Source organism: Telopea speciosissima, chromosome 3 (assembly GCF_018873765.1).
Source record: "Telopea speciosissima isolate NSW1024214 ecotype Mountain lineage chromosome 3, Tspe_v1, whole genome shotgun sequence".
Taxonomy (NCBI): domain Eukaryota; kingdom Viridiplantae; phylum Streptophyta; class Magnoliopsida; order Proteales; family Proteaceae; genus Telopea; species Telopea speciosissima.
Window position 1 is genome coordinate 10,223,392 of NC_057918.1, and position 27,690 is coordinate 10,251,081.

Here is a 27,690-nt window from a genome sequence, read left to right on the forward strand (position 1 = left end):
TTAGACGCATGTAATCAATGTAAGCTACAGGCACTGGAACCCAAGGGGGCCGTCATGTTTTCTATGCACAGGACCTCTTTTTAACTCGCAACACAAAAATAACCACTTCAGAACTGGTCTTCTCTCTGAAAAATTATGCTGTATGCTTCCAACTATCGCACAATCACTTTTATCATTGCAACTAATAAGAAATTGGCTCCATGAACTCCTCCATTGCATCCTTGAACTGCAACACTTGTCACTGGTAATTTCTTGATCAAACCAACCTTATTGGGAAAAAAACCAAGAAACCAGAAGAATCCAAGGTCCACAAACCCAGCTTTCCAATGGGAATTTAAGTCGAATTTTCCTCAATTCTTTGATCTGCTTTCCTCATTTTGAAGCAAAACCTCTTTAATTATATAGTATTTCTTCAACAGGGCACGTCATCCTAACAAAATTGTGTGCCCTCTTCAAAACTTCAATTGCTTTACAAATAATTACTTCTAATCCCAGAGCTTCCTGAATTGCGGGATCGATTATGACTCGTATGTGCCATTATAGACAGCATGAATGCCAAGCCTAACTTAGACTTGAAGCACCAACCTTCATCCTTCGGGGAGTATACTGACAGAATCTCCAAATAAAAAGCTAATCTACAGCTTCATAGAAAAGAACTTGAGGTTGCAAGTGCCCTCTTTCACACATGGTAAGAACATCATCCCAGCCACCAATAACCTACATAAATTAAAATGATGACATGAACCAAACAAAGGAGTACTATTGGAACTACTGGAATGGAACATGGTAATTTAGTGAATATTACCTAGGAGTACTATTGGAACTATTGGAATGGAACATAGTAATTTAGTGAATATTACCTTTACAGTTTTGTCGTCATACATAATCCATCTTTCATGCTCATAACTGTAGGCAAAGCAGTGATAATGTTGCCCATAATAGCAAACCTACAAATTACACGAAGAAAATCAGAAACCAAAAACAATCAGTAAATTGTTGCCCAATGAAAGGTTTCTCTCCCTGACAAATGGTTTCTACATCCAAGTAATATGCAAAGATAATAAACTGGGACCAGGGGTTGCAACTTGGGGGCTGTGTCAGTCTCAACCCTAGCCCATTCTGAAGTTGCAGCCCCACCTCAGCAGACCTCAGGCAGCCAGGTTTTGGTTTCCCTACCCTAGCCCAGCTGAATCAGGTTCACACAACCCAGGGAGTCCAATTTTCTCAATTTGAGCCAGGCTGGGTAGGAGGGGGCCAGACATATTTAATATACTATTTATAACTAAGATGACCTGAAAACATTTTTTTAAATCTGATTTTATAATAACCACATGGAATAATCTCTCCTTCACAGCCACTCAAGATAAATGTTTGTGTCCCCTTCCACTCCCCACTCCCCAAAAAAAATAATATAAAAGAACCACTAAATGACACATGCTATCAGTCTCCCATCATACATCATTTGCTTCTACTGTACATGGCTGTAGTCTCCGTTTAACTCCATGCACCAAATATGAGCCCATTGTGATCCCTAAAGAGTGTTTGCTCCATTAATTGTTAATAAAGCGAGGAGGCTTTTTCGTGTTTCCCTTGATGTCAGAGTAAGCTTTCTTGTCAATCATACTGCTGATGTGCTCAACGGTAAATCAGACACTTTAGACAACAATTAAGAGATTAAAATTATTGTTTTATTATTAATATTGGCATGCACCAAATTACCCCATTGTGAAATATTGCCATGCACCAAATACTACCCCATTGTGATCCCTCTGTTCTTACATAATGACTACAAATTTTTACCCAAGCATTGCCCCAGATTGTATAGTTTTAGAAGCCTACCCATCATGTGCATATGCTCTGTTAACTCTCAGTGACCTAGGAGCATGGTTTCAAATATACGTATTGGTATCAGCCGATACCATATCTGCGTAACTGTCCATGGTAAGGGCAAAATTGTTCATACATGAACTTTTTTAAGAAAAATGAGGTAAAACCATCCGATACAGACCGATCCAGACTAATCCGAAGTACTGATATTTAAAACATGCCTAGGAGGCATTTATTGTTTTCCTAGACGTCAAGAGTCGGCTTCCATTCCAATCATACAGCTGATGTCCATAACTGTAAATCAACAGTTGAACACATAGTTGTCACAGCGTCTAGGTGACCCAAGGCATTGGAAGGGGCCTAGATGCAAGGCAACACCAACAAGGCGCCTAGACGCCTAGGCAACGCCTTGACAAACAAGATATTACTATTTTTTCCCTAGAGTGGATAGCCCATTTTTCTCGTAATGACGGTATTTCTTTCCCGGTTCCAGTCAGAAAAAAGCATCATTTTTCACATTACTAATTGATTCGTTCTTTCAGAAAGTTACTTTCAGTGTTTTACCTTCCTGCCATCTATTGATATAACTCAAGTTTCAATTGCCAGTTTTTGGAGATAATTTGAGTATGGCAACTAGTGAGTGTCATTGGTTAAGACATTTGACAGAACAATGTGGAAAGCTATCTTAATGTAATTATGTAAGCTAATCTTAAACCAGAAAATCCAGCAACAAACTAGTACAGACAAGACTACAAAATATGAAATTATGGAGAAGTCCTAGTGCTACTAGGAAGACTAATAGCAGACTATAACAGCAATATTAACCATTATTTTTTAAGAATTGGATCCAGAATTTCAGAGAGAACAAGATCAGAAACTAGCACATAAAACTTGAAGTACAAAAAACCAATAACTAGAGAAATATTGAAGAAGAATGCAATCTGAAAATTGATCCAGAACAGGGGCATTGCAGATTAGAAGAAATAATAAGAGAAGTGCGAAGAAAGATCACACCAGAGAACAAAGATGAACAGAACTATGAAGAGGAGGGAGATCAGATCTGGAATACCAATCCTGTATGCATAGCTCAACAGCTTCAATACTCTTAAAAAGTCAAAATTCTTTACGCAAAAAATGTCTAAGTGATGGGGGGTGTATACATATATATGACTCATAAAAGGACTCCTAATCACTCTTATACCGACTTAAGTAAATGAATTTAAAGCATAACATCCTAAAAGCTATTAAAGATCCTAATCTAACTCAAACACTTTACTAATCCCGTGTATTAACGTCACCCCCACTTTATAGGCTCATAAATAGGCCCATTATAAAAATAAAAGGATTGTCACCTGCCCCTTGTGGGCCTTCTAGACTTACGTCTAAGCCTGCCTCCATATGGGATCATAGTCTACTGCATCATATTTAGATAGCATATGCATGGATTAATAAGAATAATAGGACCCCATTTCCCAGCGGGAGAGCTCAAAAAGAAATGACAAAGAAGATGTGAATATTAGAAATGCAGAAAATATATATGTTTGCTAAGACAAATCAACACAAAAAGATAGGTAGCTTTTATTATATGGTAACAGAGCAAAAGAAGAAATGTAAGCATGTCATCTGAACAAATTAAAAGTAAATAATTTCAGCATACCACTGAAACCAGGCAATGTCTGTTCCCTGGATCCAAACCACGATATAAGATGCCAATATCTAGTTCAGTGGTAAGGGCTGCTAATGTTGCAGATATGTCCTCTGCACTCTCGCAAGTATTCTGCCAACCCAGAACTGCAAAATGAAAGCAAGGGATGAATCACAGTTTTCCAACTAATAAAGCACCATGTAAGATGTATCAGAGAAAAAACTCACAACTACATTGATGATTACCTGTTGTGAACACATGAGGAGCGCTTGAAAGAATATGATGGATGTAGTTGAGTTCTCCACAGCCTCCTACCTCTGGGTCACAAGCTAACTGGTGATGCATCTCTACAAGCTTCAAAAGCTCATCAAAGGAGCTATCTGAAGACATAATCTGCACACAGAAGGCATACTAACTCTTAGTAGGCTTAAAAGAACTTGGCTTACTTTTGCAGGAACATTAATAACTTCCCAAAGTTAAAATTTCTGTACAGTATTAGGAAACACTAAACTGCATAGTATAAAAAGAATTTTTAACATGAGACATGCCTTCATTGTTCGGAGCGCACTGGCATTAATATTATGAAAAAATGAGGTATATTTTAGATGTCTGGATTCCACACCGCAACTGTAGCAATTCATTCGTTCAAATATATCCATTCCAAAGAGAGTATGTGCTATACAAGCGCTGCTAGTACAATCCCACGAGCCCAAACAATTGCTTTCTTCTGAATCCGAATCAGAAACTCCTGAATTAGAAGTAAATGACTGATGAAGGCAGTCAAAGATTACAGCCAATACTTCAGAAGCATCATTCATTTGTGCCTGTGGAATGATCGTACATTTTATCAGACCTATCTGAATAAGAGATTAACATAATTGCTCAACGTCCAGTTCCTACATTTTTTTTTAAAAAAAATTGAGCAAATGCCGAAGAAACAAATATAACACAAAATCAAATATACTAAAAGAAACAGCAACCATATCTTGCATATTTACCTCTTGGAAGAAGTTACTATCGGGATACAAGTTGCTTAAAGCAATCCTTAAAGAAGTCGGGGCAACAGCTTCCCTTCGCATATCTGAAGATGCCACGCTCAAGGCAGTAAAAATATCATACAGCGCACAGACAACACAGGGATCTCCAACATGAACATGAACTGATGTTGATCTCCTCAAGAATTCATCTCGGAATCGTCTTAAATGCCACAAAGACTGCATGTTCAAAGAAAAAACCACCATTTCAGGCCATAGAAGCAGAAGTAAAAGTATAATATATTTAATCTTTTAGTTGAAGGAAGAAAATGCTAGCTTCCAGAGCATCGTGGAAGTGGCACCTGTATGATTACATTCAAAAAGCAATTGTATTCACCAACTTCATTTTTCAGCCCCGTCCCAAACACATCTGCACCATTCATGTCACTGATTATGGCTTCATTGGACAAATTCCCACAATCATCTTCTTTTGGAGATATCTTTTGAGAGATTTTTGGCCGTGCAACCAAGGGAAAATTTTGATGCGCTTGGAATGTGTCTGGAAATAAAAGAAATAGATATAAGACGTTAGAATGTGCCAATATCGCTGTCAAATAGTTTTTGGAGAAAAGAAAATTCCCTAAGGCTGTGAATGTTCTGCTGTATAATATTTTAAGGGATTTGTGGAAAACCAATTCAAAATTATATAAGACGTTAGAATGTGCCAATATCGCTGTCAAATTGTTTTTGGAGAAAAGAAAAGTCCCTAAGGCTGTGTATGTTCTGCTGTATAATATTTTAAAGGATTTGTGGAAAACCAGTACAAAATTATATAAGGATTAATAAGGGGGAAAATATTTTACTGAAATGCAATACAAAAAGTAGAAAAACAACATCCATTTCAAAACTCAGGATGTTATTTTCTCAAAATAGTGATGGTATCTTGAATCTTAATCATTGGTACTCTTGGCACCCATGGAGGACTCCATGTCTATCATACAGCTGGATTTGTGATGCGATCCCAAGGTCGAAAACCCTATTTGGGTGCTATGGGCATAGTTGTCAAGGCAGCGCCTTGGCGTCCAGGCCGAATTATGGGTACTAAGCTGTAATACGCTTACCTTGAGTCATGAAAGGCGGTCGCTTTGACCATCTAGGCGTTGCCAAGGCAGTTAAAGCGACGCCTTGGTGCACCATATGGTCAAGTCGCCTGCCATTCATGACTCATGTTTTGTTTTTTTATTTTTTTAATGTATTTTATTTTATTCTTTTTGCTTAATTTTTATTGGTTGTGTATAAGGATTTTAATGTACGCTGCTACATGGGATAAATTAGCTTTAAAACTAAAAACTTAAAAAATCTAAAGTCTAAACTCTAAATAGTAAAGAGTGAAATCCCTAAAACAAGCTAAAACCCTTGACTCCTCTCTGCCTCTGCGCAACCGCAAGTCTGCAACGGTGCAACCCTCGACTCTTCGTCTCTTCCAGTTCCGGCAAGGCGGCAACAACTCGAGTACACGACTCTTCCCGTCTTCCGTCAAGGTAAGTCCCTACTCCAGCAAGTCCCTAGTTTTCTTCTTCTTCTTCTACTCTCTGTAACTCTGTTTTCTTTCTTTTTTTTTAATTTTAAAGCCTGCATGTCTGTTCCGGTAAATGTTAACTTCGATGCTTCTTCTGCTTCTTCTTCTCCGTACTCTGTAAGTCTGTAGTCCGTAAAGCCTACTGCTGCTGCTTCTTTTTTTCTTTCTTGATTAACTGCTTCCTGCTTCTTCTCTGTAACGCACTAAACTGCTGTTTCTTCATTCAGTTCTCTGCGTTTTTTTTTTTACTGCTTCTTCTTCTTTGTTTTTTTTTTTTTTTTTTTGCTTGGTTAATGGTTGATGCTGCCTGCTTCTTCTCTGTAACGCACTAAGCCACTAAACTGCTGCTGCTTCTCTGTTTTTTTTTTTTTAACTGCTGCTTCTTCTCTGTTCTTTTGTTTTTAGCTTGGTTAATGCTGCCTGCTTCTTCTCTGTAACGCACTAAAATGCTGCTTCTTCTCTGTTCTTTTTTTTTGGTTTGCTTGGTTAATTATTAATGCTGCCTGCTTCTTCTCTGTAACACACTAAAATGTTGATTAGTCATTTGTGATTTTGTGTATGTCTTTTAGTTTCTTAATTAATTTATCATGTTTGATTATTCTGAATTTTTGTGTCATGTATGATTTTTCATTTTGGTGACTTGAGGTGGCTTAAATTTAATTTTTAATGATATAAGGTGTGATGCTATGATGCATAATGCCATCATGTATTGAATGTTTGGGGGGGAGGAGAAAAACTAACACTAGGCCGCCTGGAGCTTATGCGGCCGCTTTACCGCCTAAGTGCTTAGACAAGCCTCCACCGCCTTGGACCGCCATGCCACCATGACAACTATGGCTATGGACCCACCCAAATGTATAGTATCCAAAACAGAGAGAAAATGGCAGTTCTGGTAAATATAACAAATGTTGCAAAGGGGGGGTGGCAAACTTGTAATAAATCAGAATTTGAAATGACTATTGGGTAACTCAATAGAAAACTTTTTAGCCCAAATCTGTTTCTGTGATTTTAGCAGTGTAAATCTCCAATATTTTTTGAAATGGTGAAGATTAGGGTCAATTTTTATGCTAGATAATTTCCCCAACTCAGATTGAAGAGAAAAAAAAAATTTCCAAGGCCTTCGGTTGCTCTCGTTTTGTATCTCTCATGGTTCCGATACTTAAAACCGTAACGATGGAGTTTCAGAGAAATCATCACGGGTTTCAAGAATGTTTGAAGGTTGGGGTGAGGGAAACAAGTCTTGTTAGTACTTAGTAGAGGGAATGATCCTAAAAAACCATACAAGCTTCTGGGCAATCACACCTAGACTTATAGGCACTCACAATTCACAACTAGAAATGGAAGCATTCAGACCTCCATGGGAGACGTCTCCATATGTTGCAAACTTTCTAAACTTCATCACCTTTTGGAAAGAAAGACATTACATACATATATGTATATAGAGGAATTTCTTAGCTTGTAAGGAAAAGAAACTTGACCTTCAAGTAAGTAGAAAATTTGACTCCAAGTCTTAAAAGGTAAAAACGTGGGCTCTAAGTAACTTTAGTCTCTAAGAAATAGAATATTCTTCTTCACGGAAGGACTTGCTTGGTTGTCTAAGGCCATTGCTTGTTCCTTCCTGACCCGGCTCACCTGCCTCTGAAGCTGGAATGACTGCCTACCTGAGGCGACCAAAGGGAGGAAGTGGGATGTGAAATGTGATTGGTGATGGATGGTGGTTATGAAATCAGTTCGGGGTCATCTCACATGACAATCTGTATCTGCACCTACCTCTACTGTTGAGGTGGGAGGGAACAAGAGATGGGGTTTACTTGGGCACTAAGAACTACTCAATAGAAAAAGTACACAAATGGCCCTTGACTAAAAATCACAGAATTGACCCTGGAAAAAAAAAACTCCCTTGATTCAAAATCCAAACAACAACAACAAACTCAACCTTATCCCAACTAAATGGGGTAGGCTACATGGATCCTGGCAAAATAAAGTCGGGAAAACTGACTGAAAATAAGAGGGGTGAAAAAAAAAATTGAGAGATGAAAAGTGAGAAATTATAAATGAAAGTAAGAGGAAAGAGGAACAACCCAGGATGAAAGAAAAATTCCAGCTAAATGGGGTCATCAACATGGATCCTTGCCCCTAAAAGACAAATTTACAATATTATCTCCCCAAGGAAAACAAACTCAAACCCTAAGTTTGAGCAAGTGGGAACAGCCCAACAGTAAGACCAAAATTACTAAGCCTCTTGTTGGCCTGGTTCCCCGACACCATTTTGACCAGAGTAAAGACCATGCAGCTATTACCCAGCATAAGAATATAAACTAAAGGTGTAAGGTGCAAAACTCAAACAAATTCTCGCATTTAGTGGCCACTGACTTAAACATAGTGCACACCAAACATGTTGTCCAGAAGGAAGAGAGAGGGGAATACATAAGTACACATTAAACAACATTTTGGGTTGTTTTTTAATTTACCAATCATGTCTGAGTTCATGGAGGAATATGGTCTTGGAGATAGGAATGAGAAGGGAACTTTAAAAAGAGAAACATTTATAACCTTTAAAAGTGGGCAGACAACAATAACTCAGCCTGATATTCCCAGGTTGACATTGAGAAGGTGGTGAATCAGTGTCACAAAATTTTCTCCCAAAATTTTGACCCTGCCTGTTCACCTCACTGCTTGGCACTCCCTAGTGTCGCACTCGGACTGGCTGGGGCAATCCCAAGTTTACCAATATCACATACACACTTGTATGCATGTCCACCCCGCTACCACAAAGTGGCCAGGTCTACCAGACTATGCATATACCCATCCTGCACACATCCACAACACTCCGATATCTACAATTTACAGGCACATCCACAAAACACAATATACATGGTTTGGCAAGTTGTCTACTTCCACGGAGCAATACCCTACCCAGGGTCTCGTATATGGCCCAATACTCAACCTTGTTTTAACAGCTACAACAGTGCAGGTGCTACAACACCTGCTTCAGTCTGAGCCACAACCCAGACAAGGGCTACAACCCCAAACCTGTCAAACCCCAACTTAATAGGTTACCATGATATGGTTTTAAATATATATTCCCACAGGTTACAATGATATGGTTCTAAATATAAATTCCCAACCCTTACAGTGCAAACTATAGGCAATACATCATTTTCTACCTAACTTGTGAATTAATGATTTACAATGAATTGATTACCTTCCCGGAGTAATCACAACTGGAGAGGCTTGACTATGGTTCCCATAACTACTCATTGGAATCTTCAACTGACCCCTACTCTTCATGTAACTTAGCACATGGGAACCCCCATTTCTTTTTCTCTCTCCTTTTCTTCTCTTGTATTGCATTGCCTTTATTAAATGAGCATCAGTGCATAGTATTGCATACCTATTACACTTGAGGTCTTCAATGGAGCTTCGAATACACAAAGAATGGTGGTTGAGAAGAATCAATGCATCCCCATTATCCCCTTCCTCTTTTTTTTTCTTGTTCTTCTCAAGTCTTAGATGAGAAGGCTACCAACGTTGATGACTCCATGAGTATGACATTCACTAATGATATTGATTCAAAGGTCGAACACATAGAGTTTGTTATGCCACCATCGTTCTTTGAAGAGAAAGTTCCATGCCTTGAAGACTACATCCCTAAAGTCTACAAGCAACCAGAATTTTGCTTCGGAATGGTCAAAGCTGCTACTCACATGTTGTTTCCCCCTCCTCACTACAAAATTCGAGGACAAATTTTTTCAAGCTGGGGAGAGCTGATGCAGTTTTATCGCCAAACTGGCTTCTTTCCTTAAAAATAAATCTAGAGTTGGGTTATAGACATGTTGGGCCTTTGGTCCCATGGGTTTTCAATGTAATAGGTCACTTTCATGGACCTAAAGTAGGGGTACATAAGTTGCATACGGGATTAGCCCTATACTTAGCTTTTTTTTAAAGCAATTTTATGTTTTTAAATTGAACTGGTCCAACCTGGTTGAACCAATGGTTCAATTTAAGTGACTTGAGTCACCTCTTTTATTAATTACGTTTTTTTTTTTTTTTTTTTGGGTCCACACCTCTCCATGATTTCTAGAGACGGTGTGTTTTGTATTTAGACTCAGCCTGGGATTTGGGATTTCCTATTCCTAGGCTGCATAGGAATTTAGGCCTTTGGCCAATATAAATAAAGGACAACTGTGGGGCTCCTCTTTACCTCACCGTTTTATGAAATATGCTCTTGCAAGCTGCTGCAACCTTTCCTCTACTGGAAAGGTTGGTGGGATTGGTGTTTGATTCAATCGACATTCAACGGGGTGAAGCCCGAGTGGTTCCTCTCAAGTTCTACTTTCCATTTTCAGTCCAAGATCCAATTTTTATTCAAGCTACTGCCAATACAAGCTGCTGCCGATTACTCTCTGCTACTGCAAGTAAGTTTGAAAGCATCCCCATCCCCATACTACTTCTCATCCTCTACAGCCCAACCCTAAGTTTTCCCCCTTTTGTTTTTCACTTTCCCATAAACCTAAGTCACCCACAGACCAAACCAGCCATCACCCCAGCCACAAATTTGCATTGAATATTCCCCTCCCTAATTGGGAAACTCGATCTGAGTTTGGTCCCCAAGCTCCCATCCAAACCCTAGCTTCTTTCATCCCCCACTAAACCCCAAAACCCTAACTTTCTGTCCAGCCAATTCTAGCCATCAAAACCCAACTCACTCTATTCATAGTTGTCATGGGCCATGCGCCTGCGTCGGCGAGTGGCATCGAGCTGCTAGCATATCCATCATGAAAAACCTACCATAACCTAAAAATACAGAAAATAAAATTAAACATGCGACATCTGCCATGGCAGCCATGGCACATGCGAATCGGACCTTCCACGACTTGGATCGCCGTGCGCCGTGACAACTATGCTCATATTCCCCTTAACACTCAATCCTAACCCTAGGTCCATCCCTTCACTCTAAACCCTAAATTCCCTCAAGTTACACTTTTCAAAAACCCAGAAACCCTAAACCTAATTTGCTGTCCTATTCTACTTACACTCAAATACTTACCAAACCATCTCAAGCCCTCACTGATAGACTCCCCTACACCTGCCAAGCATAACCAACACCCCAAACCCTAACCCTTATTTTGACTTAAAACCACATTCTGCCCCAATCGGACTACCAGTTCATATTAGATCCTGGTGTACTGGGTCCTAGTTGGTCTCCTACCAATCTAAGACTACATTACCTGTTGTCTTAGAATCAACAATTAAGGTGTTTACAGGCTACAAGCATGAGGAAATAAGTAGGCAGCAAATACTAACAATAAAACTTATGACAAATTCCAAAACATAAAAGGAGCACTTTCAAGTTTGCAGAGCTATATTTGCACATGACTTGCAAAAGAGATTATGTGCATGTAGGAATCCAACACGAAGAAGTATCAGATTTCTAACTCTCACTCAGCAAGAGAACTAAGTTCTTCCCGCTTAATCTCAACAAAATTCACATACAGAATCCATATCTAACAAGAACAGCATAACATGATAATATAAAATTACCAAGGCTCTGGCGTACAGCTTTCTTAAGGTCAGCCTGGAACCTTTCCTCATCGTCCTCTTCGGCATGTAGTTGTCGTAATGTCTTTGTTCCATTGTCACCAGAAGATGGACCAACTAATTTTCAAACAAAGTAAACCATGATCATATTAGCCTCTTACAATGGAGAAACCCAACCGTGAGACATATAAATCACTTCTATTGTGTAAAGAACCAAAAATATACTGATGAGTACAGATGACAGATACGAGTTAACATAGATATCATTAAATGAAAGTTAATCATTGATTGGGAAGCTTCTTGAAATAATTAACATTGTCCTTGACACATTTTCAATAAAGTTCACATTCACAATGTATAAAAGAGTGAACTTGGAAATAAAAGAAAAAGGTCAAAATTTAAAATAAATAAATAAAATGGATTAACACATATGGGCACTTATTTGAACAAGTTTCAGACAGAAGCCTGGAACCGCAGAGCACAATAACCACCTCTAAATAATGACTTCTCCAAAATTAGATAATAGATAGTCCCCATCAAGACTCCAATTCGAACACAACATTAACATTGTCAAGATAACAGCAACTTCGTCCATTTGTTTCAACTGAAGTATTCCATGAACTCTACTTATTTATGTTGACCGGCATGGTATTCATATAATTTGGCTTTGTTTATTCATTCCAAAAGAAACAACCAAACAGATTACAGAGCTCCAACGTGAGACTTCACTGAGGGAAACTTAGCCCCTAAAAAAAGGCTGCGCAACAAACCACTGACCATGGTTCAAAAACTCGTCGAAATCTCGAAAATCTTGGAGATCTCGACCTGGTCAAGACAAAACTGCATACGAAACTTCAAACATGCATTGTTTGATTTGTTTCAATCAAGCTTTCTGAGATTTTGGCGAGATTTCAGTACTGTTTGCACCATCTCGCCGAAATGTTACAAACCCCTATATAAAAAGGCATTGTCTCGAGCTTTAGTTCGAAACTTAAAACTTATTTCGTTTGTTTTGTGGGTTTCGACCAGGAGAAGGGGGAAAAGCCTGGAATATTGATTTTTTTGCCACATCACCACTCAATACTACTGGGATACACTACTAGGGGTTGCCACATCACTACGAAGAGATCGATTGCTGCTTACTGGGGAAGATTTGGCTACATTCAACTATTTCAGGTAAACTTACTATTCCCAAAAACTATTTTTTGAAAGAAAAAAAATGACATACTTGTTGTATGGGGCTAGATTTTTTATATGAAAAAAATATATGGCACGCATACCATCACCATTGCTCATGGAGGTGATGGAGACAACGATGCTGATGATGGTGACAGTGATAGATATGCAGGACTTCGAGAGGAGTATGACCAGGCAAAGGAGATGCAAGAGCCGGAGCCGGTTCGATTCATGGTGAGACCCACTTGTATCATGCCACACAGGATACAGACCACATAGCACATCCAACCACTCATGCAAATTATACGAGAGGGAATCATCGCCGGTCCGGAGCAGATCAGCAGGTTGACTGTATGGACGTAGATAGCTTGTCTAGCACTCTAGGAGGGATGAGTATAGAGGACAGCAAAGGAAGTGGGCATGCATCTTCTTCATCCGTTCCCAATTTTGAGTATGACGCTCACTCACAGTCACAAGGTGTTACAAATTTATCACCAAACTGGGCTTCTTTGCTTAGGAATAAGTCTAGGCACTCCTTTGCAAGAGTTTGTGTGGAAATCTCAGCTGCCGTGGACACACAACACTCCATCAAATTTTGCTCAGAAAATGGAACCTCTTTTGAACAAGTTGTAGTTTATGAATGGCAACCTCAGAGATGTACTCACTGACGGGTGTTTGGACATGATTTATCGCATTGTATGAAAGTGAAGTCTACGTCTTCTACTCTTGTGACAAACCAAACCATTCTTTGCCGCAGCGAGCACACCTCTTCTGGTCCGTCCAGTTAGTGCTTGGTTCTGGTTCGGCCAATACATTGCCGGAGACGGAGAAGGAGCTCACCCCTCCCATTTTCATGGCGCCAAGTTCTCCAAGTCAGCAGCATAATGTGGACCCCACGTTTTCCTTTGCTTTGGATTATTCCTTGGGAAATATATCCATTGGTAAAACTGGAGATCCATTGAGTGTTATTTGTGAGATAGGAAACAATTCTGTGGGAGAGCAGCAGATTTCAGAAGATCTGATTTGTGGTTCAGACCACACCTTGGAGCCTAGCATGTGCCTTGTTGAGTCAACATCGCATCAGAGGGCAGACGGTACTATGCACATGGAGGACACTTCGTCCATTGTCTCGTCCTCGCCCACTTCCCTCTCTATTGGTCCTTTTGTTGGTGTACCACATGTTACTGCTAGTCCCTTCTCTTGTGAAAACCGGTTTGAGGCCCTAGCCATGGATGCGACTCATGACCAGATGGCTATACACAATGCCACCCCATCTTGCAATAGTCCCAACTGAAATCTCTCTGTGGTTCAACAAAATGAGTCACCTAGTGTTGGAGGTGGAGCCATTAGAGGTTGATGTGGAAGTTGTTTCAACATCTGTAGAAGATAGTGATGTTGTCAGTCCGGTTCAGAGTGACCTTGGCAATGAAGAAGATGTGAGATCCAAGGGTGTTATTTTGGGCCGTGATTTTCTTGTGGGGGCCGTAGGGTCTGACCATGTCATCAATTCTCTACGGCAGATCCTAGTGTAGACAATAATGTTTTGGACAATAATGGTAGGGAAGTCTTTGGGCCTAATGATATCATTTTGGATCGGGAGAGTACTTCCTTTGCTTCAAAGAATCAAAGTGGGAGTTGGGTGATTCCTCCCATTCATCCCTATAATCCTAATGGGAAGAAGGTCAACTTTATATTTAGGTGATTAGTTGTTTGGGGCTGATTTGTCCTTTTGTTTCTCTTTGAGTAGTCTCCCTTCAGCTTGTTTTGGCTGTAGGGTAGTCCGTTGTTTTGTTGTGGAGTTTTCTCCTTGTTTTTTTCTTGTTCTTTCTCCTTTTATTTTTTTTTGGGGGGGAAAGTTTCTTTGAATATTTTTTTTATTCATCCAAAAAAAAGTCTAGGGTTGGGTTATATACATGTTGGGTCTTTGATCCCATGGGTTTTCAATGTAATAGGTCACTTTTATGGACCTAAAGTGTGGGTAATTAGGTTGCATACGGGATTAGCTTTTACACTTAGTTTATTTTCATGTTTTAGTGTTTTAAATTCAACCGGTCCAAAATAAGTTTGAACCTATGGTTCAATTTAAGTGACTTGAGACACCTTATCTAAGCAGCTACTGCAACTTGTATTCTCCCTTGGAGTTTTGTCTTGTGTCCGTTCAAGACTGGTGGCGTTGGTGTTTGATCCAATCAACACCTTACGATGTGAAGCCCGGGTGGTTCTTCAAAGCTCTCTTCAAGTTCTAGTTCAAGTTCGAGTTTTTATTCAAGGATCTTCAACCATTCAAGTTGTTGTCCAACGGATCCTTGCAACAACAATGAGTTTAAATCACCCCATCCCCTACAATTCTTTCTCTAATCCTCTAAACCACCAAACCCTAGCATTCCCCCCATCTCCAAACCTTTTTTTCATAACCCAAATCTTGTCCAGACCAAACCAGTCAGCCAAATCTCACCACCTTTGGATTGAATACTCCCCTGCCCCATAGGAGAACTCGATCTACATTGCAGCCTCATCCTCCCACAAAAACCCTGACAAACCTCATTTCCATTCATTCCCCAAAAACCCTAAAAAATTACCCAGTGGTTCAATTTAAGTGACTTGAGACACCTTATCTAAGCTGTTGCTGCAACTTGTATTCTCCATTGGAGTTTTGTCTTGTGTCTATTCAAGACTGGTGGCATTGGTGTTTGATCCAATCAACACCTCACGATGTGAAGCCCGGGTGGTTCTTCGAAGCTCTCTTCAAGTTCTAGTTCAAGTTCCGAGTTTTTATTCAAGGATCTTCAACCATTCAAGTTGCTGTCCAAAGGATCCCTGCAACAGCAGTGAGTTTAAATCACCCCATCCCCTACAATTCTTTTTCTAATCCTCTAAACCACCAAAGCATTCCCCCCATCTCCAAACCTTTTTTTCATAACCCAAATCCTGTCCAGACCAAACCAGCCAGCCAAATCTCACCATCTTTGGATTGAATACTCCCCTGCCCCATAGGAGAACTCGATCTACATTGCAGCCCCATCCTCCCACAAAAACCCTAACAAACCCCATCTCCATTCATTCCCCAAAAACCCTAAATATCACCCAGCCCAAACTGACCATCGGAACTGCCCCATAATTGGATTGATTACTCCCCTCACCCAATTGGAAACTCGATCCAAGTTGCTGACCAAACCACCCTTCCTAAACCCTAGGATCGTCCTTTGTCCACAGCTTCTTCCCCTACCCAGCTCACCAGTCGTACATGCATCCATACCCATCTTATGAAAGTATCTCAATGGCTGGTTAATGTAGTCCTAGATAGGTAGGAGACCTACTAGGAGCCAGATAACAGAATAAATAGCAAAAAGGGGCTGCTGGTTCTCATGGACAGCCTAGGTTTTAGGTTAATTCTAGGGTTTAGGATGGGAATTTGGGAATGGGTCTTATATGGTTTTAATATGCAGGTTTAGGGGACTATTATGATATAAAAAAAAACAGGATTTGGTTCAGTTTAAAATTCCTGCAGAATTAGGGTTAGGGTTTCGGGTTTTAGAGTTAAGGGAAACTACCAAAACTAGGGTTTCAAGTGGGCTGTGAGGGCTGGGCTTGGGATCGAATGTAGGGGACTGTGAGAGGAGGATTCGACCAGGATATGTTCCAATTCTGATGGTCAGAATGGGCTGTGGGAAAATTAGGGCTTATGGGGCTCGTATGGAGAAGAAGGATTTAGGGTTTTGGGTGATCGATATGGGCAGCAGTTGGGATCGAGTGTAAACCATGGTGAGGGGAGGCTATGGCTTAAGTTTGAGAGGATTCTAATGGAGAACAGATCTGGACAGAATTGAGATCCTCCTAGGGTTTATGAAAATAAAACAGAAAATTAAAATTCAAACTCACACTGGAATCCACCGGCAGTAGCTTGAATGTTTGAAGGATGAAACCACCTTCGAAGAGAGATCCTCCCAGCCGTCACGGCATAAAGAGTCGCAGGAATCTACCCACCCTTCCACCTTGAAGTCCACAAGGATGCACACTCACACAGGGGAGCAAGGAACAGCACCAATGGCAGCCACGAAATCTGTTTTTTTTAACTTCAAATAATCTGTGGGGGAGCCCTCCACGATCTACTTTATTTATAATAAAGGCCTAAGCCAAATCCTAGTACAACTTAATGTCTCTTCCTTCTAAAATCGTGGAAGGGAGAGTTCTAATCTAACTTAATTAAATTAAAACAGTAAATGTCCTAACTACCCCTACTAACTTAAAATAAAAGAATCTAACTTAAAAACAACTAATTTAAAGTAGATTCCATATTAGCCAATAGGATATAAGAACCTATTAACCAATAAGAACACTTCACTTAAATTAGACCCATTGAACCAATTGGATGCAACCAATTCTAAACCGGTTCAATCTAAAAACAAGAAAATAAACTAAGTATGAAAAATAATAAATCCTAATCTATGGCTCCCTATTCAAACCCTAAGTTCAAGGCCTCTTCTTCTTCTGCTTCCTTGGAGCTGCATCACTGGTTCTTCACATTATGGTGACCTAGATCCTAGAATAGGTTACATGCAGTATGTAGATGAGACCATTTACAAGACAGCTATGGAGAACTACTCTCGTTTCTTCTCGAACACTATGACATGGCATTCATATGTCATGCAGACGAACGACAATGCACGGCTGCTCCATCGGACCATGAGTGGACACGATCCAACACTTTATAGTTCATATCAGTAGGCAGTCACAGATTCATAGTATTGTTTTGTTGGGACACCAAAGACTAGGGTGTCTCTGACATATGTATTGTTCATTGTACTTTGGTTAGGCGTCTATGTAATATGCACTACTCACTATACTTTGTAGTTTCTACTTCAAGTCTTTAACTATTTCTTAAATAACTATTCAATATTATGTGTCTTCATCAATTATTGCATAATTTTCTTGTTTTACTTACCAATTACTATTTCTTAAATAACTATTCAGTATTATGTGTCTTCATCAACAACAACAACAACCCAGCCTTATCCCAACTAAATGGGGTCGGCTACATGGATCCTTTCAAAAACAAAGTAGGAAAAACTGAGAACCTCATAAAGGGAAAGGAAAGTAAGAGAAACTTAAAAGCAATTGGATAAACTAAGTAAGTAATGGAAAGTGAAAGATGTTAGTAAGAGGAAAGAGGATATCCCAGTAATTCAAGAAAATCTCAGCTACATGGTGTCAATAACATGGATCCTTACCCTCCAATAGGCTCTATCTGAGGTCATACTCGATACAAGGCCCAGACTATGCATGTCATTCTTCACAACCTCACCTATGGTCATTTTAGGCCTGCCCCTAGCTCTTTTAGCTCCCTCAATTGGCATAAGATCACTTCTCCTTACTGGGGCATCCCTAGGCCTCCGTTGTACATGGCCAAACCACCTCAAGCGACATTCTCGGAGCTTGTCGCTGATCGGGGCAACTCCCACATCCGCTCTAATACGTTCATTCCTCACTTTATCCCTCCAAGCTTTGCCGCACATCCAGCTTAACATTCTCATCTCCGCAACACATAGCTTCGCTATATGGCACTTCTTAACTGCCCAACATTCCACCCCATACATCATAGCCGGGCGGACAACAGTCCTGTAGAACTTTTCTTTAAGCTTTAAAGGAATGTGTCGATCACACAGGACTCCGGACGCCCCTCTCCACTTCATCCATCCTACTTTAATTCTTTGTGAAACATCATCATCTATGTCACCTTCTTTGTGTATGATAGACCCCAGATATCTGAAATAGTTACTTGGCGTTATCTCTCGCTCCCCAATTTTCACCATGTCATCATCCATCACAGTGTGGCTAAAGTTACACATCACATACGCTGTCTTTGATCTACTAATCTTAAAGTCTCTTGATTCCAAGGTCGATCTCCACAACTCTAGCTTAGTGTTAATCCCTGCTTTTGTCTCATCCACCAAAACGATATCATCAGCGAATAGCATACACCATTATGTGTCTTCATCAATTATTGCATAATTTACTTGTTTTACTTGCCAATTATGTCTCATAGCACTCAAACAATGTATAGAACAGGCAATATTACATAAGGGTTCAGCGTTTACTGCCAACCAAGGGTGCACATCCAAAACACCAAATTGGGTGTTTTTTTTTTTACAATTTGAAGATTTAAATTTGTTTATTAAGCTTAAAACAAGCATCCCATAAAGTTTCGGAGCCAACTATGGCCATTTACCCACAAAAACATCAAACTGAAACCCAAAAAAAAAAAAATGCATTGTCTTGCCGAGATCTCGAGATTTCAGTTGTCTCGACCTGGTCGAGACACCGAAACGAGACGAGTTTTTTAACCTTACCACCATGGTTTAAAATATCGACCGATACGATACGATACAAACCAATACATATCGGTATCGGTCGATACCGATACGTCTCCTTTTTTAAAAAAACTGAGCTATCTAGAATTCTATCGAAATGTATCGACCGATACGGGCCGATACGATACGATCGATACGTATCGATACCATCGATACGTCCAGTAAAGGGTTCTGTGGGTTGTTTATACATATCGGCTGATACGGCTCGATACATACCGAGACATTATCGATACATACCGATATGCACCGATACGTACCGATACCATCTATACATTCCATAAAAAAAAAAACATTTTCACTCACAGACTTGATACAACTCCTAATCTAACGAAAAACACAAAGGAAAACTCTCAACCAAGAGTCTAAAATCTTGCATTTAATCTTGGTTTTTCACACTTTTAAACTAAAAAACGAATCAAGGAGTGCTACAACATCATCCAATACTCTTCATGGCTATAGACGATTACAACATGTAAGAAACCTCATCTTTTATAACAATTTCAATTTAATGCACTTGTTTGGTTATACATTATTCATCGTTTTAGGTTTTATGCATGACACTTATTATATATTGCTTATTTATATTGTTTTTTGTTCCAAAAGTGTATTTCCATGTGTATATTGACCATTTCTATGTGTATCTGTATTGTTCGATACGTATCTTTGAAATGATACGATACGTCTCTTAAAATCACCCAACCGATACGATACCCGATACCGATACTTTAAACCTTGCTTACCACTGACAACTGAGTAGGTAAACAGGGTAGGCAAGGCTCTTCCCACAAACCCTGCCGTGGAAACCACCTGAAACAACATACCACTACCACCACCCCCCCTCCCAAACTTTGGAGCACGACAAGGAATTCTTTGTCAAACAGCAGACCAAACTAATAACAATCTTGTTTGTTATACTGAAACAAAATATTGGCCAGAATCATTGGAACCACAATTGTGCATAATCAAGGCATACAGCATACTATCAACTACATTCTTTGGAAGAAAAAAAATTGACAGATTTCTATGAATAATTCGGTAACAGCAAAATCCATCCTACATGTTTAGGGCCAGCTACAGAAACCCTCTTCACTTTAAACTATTTGGAGCCATAACTTCTGGAGAAGTATGAATCATCAAATCACCATTTACTACATTGTTTGTATTCTTCTTCTAAACAAAGCAAAGGCAATAAAGACCATATACAAGGTGTTACATGCTTCTCAAGTCTTCTGAAACAAAAAGCATAGCAATCTATCCAAGATAGCCTCTGATGATTCAATCTAACATCATGCTAGAGTTCAGAATACTATCCACAACAGGATCGTAGAAGTGCACAACCAGCAAACTAAACTGGTCATATCTCCCAAAAACAAATCTGATCAGCCCAAAATTAATAGTATTAATAGGTTTCCCCAGGGTCTTCACTCTTCAATACCCAAAAGTTGATCCCAATCCAACGGTGGGATGAGGAGATATTTTAAAATCTCACCGAAATAGCAACTAGGTTTCAAAAATAGTAACTTCGCTGTAACTTCACATCAACACAGCATATCACCATCAAATTAATAACAGATCACCCACTCAATAACCGGAATCACATATATCAAACCCAAGGTAAGCCATCGGACAGATTGATAATTGAACAAATCATTAGAGGTGTAGAAAATAGCAACTAGCATTAACACTTATACCGCAAGCAGTATACACCCTACTTTAGTCGATAACAGCAAGTATAAGCAACAAATAACTTGCAAATCACTCAACTGACAACCATAATGAAACATAGCAGTACCTTATTGTGGCAGTTCAAAAAAGTCCAGAAAAAGTGAATCGTATGCAAAAAACAGACCAGTAGGAACTTCAGTTGGATAAGATGTCAGTAAAACAGACAATAACCTGGATCTCTCAAATTTAGTAACTACCATAATCTACCAATCTGCAGATCTGATCAGGACAAAGTTCTGGTTGATGGATGAGTCTGATTAATAGGCATAAACCCCAGAATATCTCAAACATTCAATGACTGGATGTGGAGATATAACTTGTTTATAGTTGCAGCAAGAGGACCTCCAAACAAGGGAACTATAGGTTCTGTTCTAACTGCAGCAAACCAGAAGTGAATCTGAGATCTGATGTGGAATGATGAACAGCAATGGATGCCTTCAAATAATCTTCCAGAATAGTAGCAGATAAACTGAAATAAACTTCGGGTACTTACTTGATATGGCAGGCCAGAAAGAAGAATCAGAAGAAAATAAAAGGGAAGAACAAGGGATATGACCAAGGCCTCTCACCTATGGCCCAGGTCAGTCTCTCACTAAACCTGATGGCATACACCAAGCTGCAATGGACTCTCATCATGCAATACTGTCTCTCAACGAAACTTTTTTTAACTTCATAAAATCGTGGGGTGCAGTATGGCAGCCCCCCCTCTTTTATTGACAAACAACAATAGGGTTCCCCCCTTTGCATGGAGAAGGAATCCCTACAAAATAGTAGCCAATTAAAATGGAAACTAATCCTAGAATGAGATCTAACTTCTAGAGACATTAGAAAATAGAAACAACTACAAAAATAGCAACAAGTTCTACATAAAAGAGAATCTAAACAAAATAGGAACTATTAAAGAGACTCCACGCATGGAGTAATTAATATGTAGTAGTGGGCCTAAGTCTGGCCTATGAAGACCATGAAAACTTGGGCCTATGCTGGCTGGTTAGGCTGGGCTGGTTGAGCTGCTGGCCCTCTTCTCTTCTTCCTTCTTCGAACTACATCAGTTTCTCTACTACAAATACTTCCAGAAGCTAATAATTCAGCCACTTGATTTCATCCCAGAATATATAATATACCCTATAAGAGCTGAACATGAAGAAGTTCAGGAGAGTATGAGTGTCTAAAATAGTAAATCAATACTCCAAAGTGCATTAGTTTTGTTGGGATGCCACCCAACAATCCCTCTGATTCACCCTCAAGCCAAATGCCGTGCACGTCCATTGATACTTTACTACCCTCCCTTTCCCTTTCAGTATCTTCAACTAATATCAAATTACTCTCATATGTACAGTAGTTGGTCTACATTGGATCTGATTTTTTTATTTAACCAACATTTGGTTTTTTTCAAGGGATGATATTGTAACCTTCAAAAATTATGCCTTACATTCATTATTATACATCGGGACAAATATCCAAAGACATTTCATCCACCAAGCTGTTTCAACGAGAACTATGGCACCGAAAAGTTTACCAGGAATAAATTCCATCGAGGAAATTTTTTAATAAGGGCGACGAAAATGCAAAGAAAAACACAATAAGGAGAAGTTGAGCACACTAGCATAGATGTACTTACTGCTACCAACACAAAGGTTCTCCTGAGCCCTGACGTGCTTTTTGGTGGAAACTTCTGTTGGAGAAACTCCCACTTCATGGTTTTCCTTCTCAGACAACAAGGCTCGTGTGTTTTTGGTAGAGCCATTCTGCCGTTTACCTTGTTCTCCTGTCCGTTGATCAGAAGGAGAGCCACCATCTCCTGGAATTCCTCGGTTAGGTACACCTTCACAAGACAAATATACATCATCAAAAAGCTTCCCACAGTAATAAATACCCAATCAAATTAATTAACAAAGAAATACCAAATAAAATAATATCCAGATAAGAACAGTAGTTCTACACGCATATTGACCTTGCTTGACTTGGCCATGAGAGTACATACTTATCCTCTTAACCCTTGAGGTGCCAGAATTGATAGTGGATTTGCTGGGCACCACAGTCCCTTCCGCATTATTTATAGGCACTGCCGAAACATATTTCTGCACCCTCGTCTTGTCTCCTGACAAATCCTGGTAAGTAAAAAATGCATAAGCCTTCTCTCGGAAGCTGAACGAGCTTTCTATTACTGATTTAAGCAGCAAGAAAATTATCCAAGATTATTTCCTTAGAGTTTTCCTATTCAATATCCTGACTGTCCACAGGAAGGAAAACTTGAAAATGGAACCACTAAGGCCTATTCTCTCCAACCAAACAGAGAACCATGATCATTGGGCATACTTACCAGCTTATCATCGGTATTGGGCTTCAAGTTAACAGAAGGCAATTCTTCTGCCACATCCTCTAAAATTGCCCCACCAGCTTTCTTATGTTGCTCAGCCAGGTGCTTTTGTTTGGCCTCATTCTCAATTCTCCTTTGGTACTCCAAAGTTTCTTCAAGCTTTCTCTCCTCAGCTTCAAGCTCAATTTTGCGTCTGAATTCCTCCTCCTGTTGTCTCAAGTCATCACTATTTGCAGAAACAGCAATCTCAGAATCTGGATGACTTTCACCAGATGCAACAGGAGAGCAACTGCAGCCAGATACACAAATAAAATGTTAGGCAATCAAAACGAGAAAGAAAAAAACTTTTTTTTGAGAATACATATAAGCCTATTTAAAGGCAAGGAGACATACATCTGTTCAGCAGTTTCCTGATGGAGGAGGAGCTGCTCACTACCACCAGTAGCCTGCAAAAAGTGATTACGTTAGCACTACACTATTGGATATGTATATTATGTAACATTGGCCCCAGCAAAAGAAACACACCAGACCCGAGACAGTTAAAACCTTTGAATCCTTAGCTTTTCTGTAATCCTTGTTCTTTTTCTTATCCTTCAATTTCTCCTGTATCTGTTTCGAGTGATCACCTCCTCTGTTGTTGTTCTTGGCATCAAGTGCAAGTTCTGCTAAAAATGCTTCTCTAGCAGCATCAGACTTCTCTCTAGCATCTTTATCCACCAGATCCTCCAAGTGTGACTGGGAAAGCAAAATTAACCTAAGAACATGTGAATTTCATCCTGAAAAGGTAGGGGTACATGCTACATATTCAAAACAGTCAATAAAACCATTACAAACCCGCATGAATGACTTCGCAATAGGCAACATAATTGCCCGGTAATCAAATGCTGAGAAAGGCCCAAGCTTAAGCTCCAACTGCTGCATGCCAGTGACATTCCTCATGATCCTTGCATCAATTTTACTAAGCTGCAGGACTGAAAATAGTGAGAAAAAATAACAAAGAATCTGCCTCTGGTTGTCGACTGAAAGCTACAACTGGAACCAATAGAGCTACCTCTACAGACAACTGTTCTTTCTGTCTCTGAATTGCCATCTCAATACAAGTGTCAGCTTGGTGCATGTAGTCCTGCATTCTCCAATCATCATCTTCACCACCTTCCAAGTCACACAAACGAGAAGCCACACCTGTCAATGTTTCCTCGTACCCGAATGGAGTAACATTAAGACTTTGTGCTTCCTTGAGAATATTTGATATAGCATCCAACTCGAATCTACTACTTATGAACATCACATCATTGTCCCTTTCCGCAAGCTCTTCTTGCCGCTTCCTCAGGATGGTTTCATAACTATGAGGCACAAATTTTGTGACATGCTCCCTTTTCTTAACTTCTTCAAGACACAGACTTTCAACTGCCTGTAAAGCTTCCTCATAGCTCAAGTGCTCACATTTTCTCTCACACAAACTCTGTAAGAGATAGAAGTCCTTCTCAAGCAACTGGAGAATTTCCATGCCTTGTTGTGTTTTCTCTTCTCTCAGGCGTGTCCAAGAAGCCAATTGCTCTCCACACGATGGACCTGTAAATATCCAAGATAATAAAGCTTCATTGTCAGGCAGTCCCACATCTTCACGATCACCAACAACAAGGGAAGTTGCTGCAGCACCATCATCTGCTGGAGCATCAGGATATGTGCTGGGAGTAAGCCCACCCTGCAATAAGCGCTCATCCAGAAGAAGAGAAGAAGAATCACCCGTGAGAACAATTTTCTCTTTGATTTCATACTCCAGGGTGCCACTGCATGAATCATCCATAGTTTTCTCAGAATATCTGCCTAAACCACAAGAATGAGAAAGATCCTGCAAAAATTTGAGGATTTTTATAAGCTGGGAGGCTCCCAGAAAGCATATACATAAAGGTGTTTGGTCCAAACCATGGGTCAAAAGCCGCGAACCCGGAGCAAGACCCTGAAGCTCCTCCATAGTGTACTGTATCACCTTGTTAAGATGGCTAGCTGCAAGATACTTATGTCTAAGAAGCAATTGGAACATGCCATTTATTCTCTCAAGGAGTTTTGCACGTTCAGAATCATCCGACAATGGCCAACTCTGGGATAAAGAACATTCCTTAGACCATTGGTTTCCATTGAATTCCCTTAATTCATAGTTGGAACTGTCATCATGGTTCTTACATACTTCGGGACTTCCATTGCAAATCTCTCCTGCACTGGAGTCTTCTTGCAATGGTTGTGGTTTCTCCTCGTCAGGATAAGAATTCCATTTACCTTTTGAGCACCAAGTGTCAGCCAAACTTTCCTCCTTATTCCTGTCTGTACAATTCGCAATATCAGAGCCATCAATTTTCGACTGATATTCAAGAATGTTGAATGCAGCAGAGGCATCCACCGGTTTCCATGAACCATTTAGAAGCATCTCCACCCAATCAGTGTCAACTTCTTGAGGTAAGATAGACTGCAATTTAGAAGAGAGGTTTCCCATGTGTTCCCGTACAACATGTTGCATGTGTGATTCGCAGTCAATGAATTTCTCATTGCAACGGCAGCAAACCCAGAATTTCCATGTCTTATTGGCCTCAGCAAAAGACAGTGCTTCTGAAAGGATCTCCGATGCCAAACCATCCTTGGTTGAACCGAAATGAGCCCTGAGATCACGAACACTCACTTCTAGCAAACTGTGTTTCTTATCAAGACTCATGGAGTTCCAATAAGATCGAATTTGATCCATCCTGTCCGCGGATGAGGCAATCTTCCGCAAGTTAGCATATTTTCGACGCTCTCCCATTCGGTGAGCCCCTGAAGATGATTCCGAGGCCCTGTCGTCCTCATTCTGTGATTGGGGCGAATCTGATTTCTGCTGCAACAGCCTCGCAGCGGCAACACGTACCTCAATTTCCTTCCTCCGTTCTTCAGGTGTCTTAGTTGCCTTCTTGATTTCATTAGGCCGCCTAGTCTGGACCAGCCTGACTTCCATGGGGTCTTCAGAAAGCCGCCTCATTGGGATGATACGGAACTTCTCCTCGCCAGCCCCGTTGCCCAGATTCTTCATCCACGTAGAAATCGAAGCAATGTTAGCTTTCTGAATGAGCGAGCGAAGCTCCTGCTGGGCATTGGTGATCCGGGCCTCGGGGGTGGGGAACTTCTGCTGGCTCTCATCTTGCAAGCTCTCCTTGGCGGGATCAACAGGATTCTGAATCGAGAGAGCACGCTCACACTCCTGTATAACCTCCTCATAACCCTTACCGTCATTGGAAGCCTCGTAGAGCAGATTGGCGTAGAAGTGAGCGAACTCAATGGAGTTGGGAGAGAGTGTAACGGCAAGGCGAGCGGACTCAATTGCATTCTTAAGGTGTCTCTGCTTGGCATTGGGGTCCTCAATCAAGGAAGCCACCTTAACACAGACAGTGCCCTGGACACGGTGGAGAAGAGCAGAACCCTCATGGCGTTGGCACGACTCTTTAAGCAGTCTTAGGGCCTTAGTATGGTTCCCACGGCGGAGAGCATTGAGGGATCGCTCGCATTCAAGCTTGACTGCAGAGTAGGATGAAGCATCTGATTCGGGGGAAGAGGAGACTTCGATCTTAGTCTGCTCAGGACGGGAGTCATCGGGAGCACTAATAATCAGCGAGCGGTCATTTTCAACCGGACCCAAACACCCGTCGGTGGTGGTGGTGGCGGCGGCGGCGGCGGCGGCGGCATCGGAGGGAACCGCCGGAGCAGTAACAAACGGTCTGGAGCGTGAAGCAGGGTTTCGCTTCTTATGCCCCATGTACGGTTGATTCTAGAGCTATACTGGCTATGCATGTAACAACAGAGGGAAGAGGGATAAGGAAAAAATCAAAGGAGATATACATATACTCACTTAAATATGAAGAAAACCCGATTGAAGCACTATGAACTCATAGGTTTTCTTTCGGCGGAAACCGATCGCTTTGGCTTTTGAGTTTGCGATCTCTCGCTGCAACTCTTTGTCTCTCTCTCTCTCTGTGCGTTCCTTCCTTCTCGTTCTCACCTACCAAACTGAAGGTGAAATTGAGATGTGTTGAATTCAACCCCTCTTTTTATTGTCTCTCTGTGTGTGTATCTTCTTCGGGCTTCTCTTCCCTTTTCGATTGATTAAAGATGATGAATCGATGATACGGTATCAACGCGATTGTCCCGATCCCCGACCCACCCCCCTCTCTCTCTCTCTCTCTCTCTCTCTCTCTCACGCTCGCTCGCTCGCTCGCCTCTCTTTGTATATCTCACAGTCTTTCTTTCTCTCGTATGTATATGGTGATATGCCAAATCCTGAAAAGCGTGCGTGATTGATACAGAAAGAAATCGAGAATGGAAAATGTAGGGAGCGAATGGATACGAGTCTTGTGATTGGGACTTGGGTCTTTTTGAAAACAAAAAAAGAGACTTGGGTTGGGTGCTTGATTTGGGTGGGGAAATGGGATAAAGTCTGGAGATTCACTTGAGGCCTAAGAGATCAGATCCCAGGAAGGAGTGTCAAACGTTTGGTTCAGTCTGGTTTATTCGGT

General features: G+C 40.5%; 1 protein-coding gene across 4 annotated transcripts; it reads right to left on the bottom strand.

The window, feature by feature from the left end:
- On the bottom strand, positions 1-27,243 carry LOC122654281. Of its 4 annotated transcripts, none has more exons than XM_043848292.1 (15): positions 24,207-27,243; positions 23,990-24,118; positions 23,702-23,890; positions 23,549-23,601; positions 23,159-23,381; positions 22,790-22,946; positions 22,457-22,660; positions 11,570-11,683; positions 4,809-5,005; positions 4,471-4,686; positions 4,021-4,296; positions 3,718-3,865; positions 3,485-3,618; positions 861-947; positions 1-717 (listed from the first exon to the last, which is right to left on the bottom strand). In XM_043848292.1, the coding sequence occupies exons 1-15, from the start codon at positions 26,931-26,933 to the stop codon at positions 631-633; spliced, it is 4,941 nt and encodes a 1,646-aa protein (XP_043704227.1). In that variant the 5' UTR covers positions 26,934-27,243; the 3' UTR covers positions 1-630. The 4 variants fall into 4 exon arrangements, with proteins under 4 accessions (XP_043704227.1, XP_043704226.1, XP_043704225.1 ...); XM_043848291.1 differs by having other exon boundaries at positions 22,820-22,946; positions 23,159-23,444; XM_043848290.1 differs by having other exon boundaries at positions 23,159-23,444.
- Positions 27,244-27,690: the final 447 nt, after the last annotated feature.

What these genes read in the sequence shown, in the direction of transcription:
- LOC122654281 (XM_043848290.1), bottom strand. Translation starts at nt 26,933, where the DNA reads ATGGGGCATAAGAAGCGAAACCCTGCTTCACGCTCCAGACCGTTTGTT. An exon ending in GAACCTTTGTGTTGGTAGCA is followed by an intron (nt 11,684 to 22,456) that starts GTAAGTACATCT and finishes TTTGAAAATTAG; the next exon opens with TTGGTCCATCTTCTGGTGAC. An exon ending in GACATTGCCTGGTTTCAGTG is followed by an intron (nt 948 to 3,484) that starts GTATGCTGAAAT and finishes TGTAATTTGTAG; the next exon opens with GTTTGCTATTATGGGCAACA.